Consider the following 1,201-nt stretch of genomic DNA (forward strand, 5'->3'; position numbering starts at 1 on the left):
CTGTCAATTCGTATATTAACGTCTGTGTCAATATGTATGTCTATATATTAAAGCCTTTATCTGTCAATTTATTTGTCTATTTATCTATGAATTAAAGAATTCGTCTGTCAATTTGTATTTTGATATATTGAAGTCTTTGTTTGTCAATATGTATATCTATATATCAATGTATGCGTTATCGTCACTTGGTATACATCAAAGTTTGTCTAAGTCAATTTGTATATCTTTATATTCACGTCTGTATTATCATCAATTACATTTATACATGTATCTACATTTTAAAGTCCGTGTCTGTTAATTCACATGTTTATATTTATATTGAGGTTTGTGGCAGTCAATTTGTATATCTGCATATCCATGTCTTGTATTATCGTTAATTTGTGTATCTGTATATTAAAGTTTTTTTCAGTCAATTTGTATAATATATAATTATATTAAGGTCAATTAATCAAAATTGTCAATTTATCTATCTTTATATTAAAATATGTGTCTGTCAAATTGAATATTTACATATTCATGTCTGTCAATTTGTATATTATTGTGTGAGTGTTATTGTAAATTTTTATACATATACATTATTATGTAGATATTTATGCATTTGTTGTCAGTACTTAATTGTATCTTTATAAATTTACTTGTTTTTTTTATTTAGTTGTGTTTCTATTGAGAATATACGCCATTTATATTGGTAATTTCACTCACCCTCATTTGACTTATCTATTACTCAATACAAAAGTGGGAAAGAGAAAATTCAACATCCAAATTGACTTCAAAGACATTTAATTCTATGATATTCTCTTCTATTTTGCCTATCCTATTTATAACAAAACTGCTTAATTACTCTAAGTTAAAATCAGTTTGATCCCAGAGTGTCTGTATTGAAGTATATTGTACCTGCTCTCCGATATACCCCATAGTGGACTTATATTGTAGGTTTTCTTACCGGGACAATAATAACTCCCAATGGTAAAAGGTATGAAGTACGCTTGGCTAGTCAAATGTAAGCACGCGTTTAACACCTGACGTTGCTCGATACCGCACTTCATGACGTGTGCCTTGCTCACGTTTCATTACAGTGGGTCACCATTTCAATTTGTTTGTGTAAAGATTGGTGACATTCGTCATGTCGATGTCTAATTGTATCAGGAACCATTGATATGCTTAATCAATACCATATAGCATTGATAAATGGTTTAAACAT

The 1,201-nt window shown here is 28.9% G+C and overlaps 1 protein-coding gene across 1 annotated transcript; it reads left to right on the forward strand.

Annotated features, from left to right (window-relative positions):
* Positions 1 to 22: 22 nt before the first annotated feature.
* On the forward strand, positions 23 to 629 carry LOTGIDRAFT_148819 (hypothetical protein; the record flags this gene model as incomplete). The annotated part of the gene is made up of 3 exons (XM_009048845.1): positions 23 to 174; positions 212 to 364; positions 440 to 629. Coding segments are annotated over 3 exons (495 nt in total), but the record flags the coding sequence as incomplete, so codon positions are not given.
* Positions 630 to 1,201: the final 572 nt, after the last annotated feature.

Source organism: Lottia gigantea, assembly GCF_000327385.1.
Source record: "Lottia gigantea unplaced genomic scaffold LOTGIsca_12953, whole genome shotgun sequence".
Classification (NCBI taxonomy): Eukaryota; Metazoa; Mollusca; class Gastropoda; family Lottiidae; genus Lottia; species Lottia gigantea.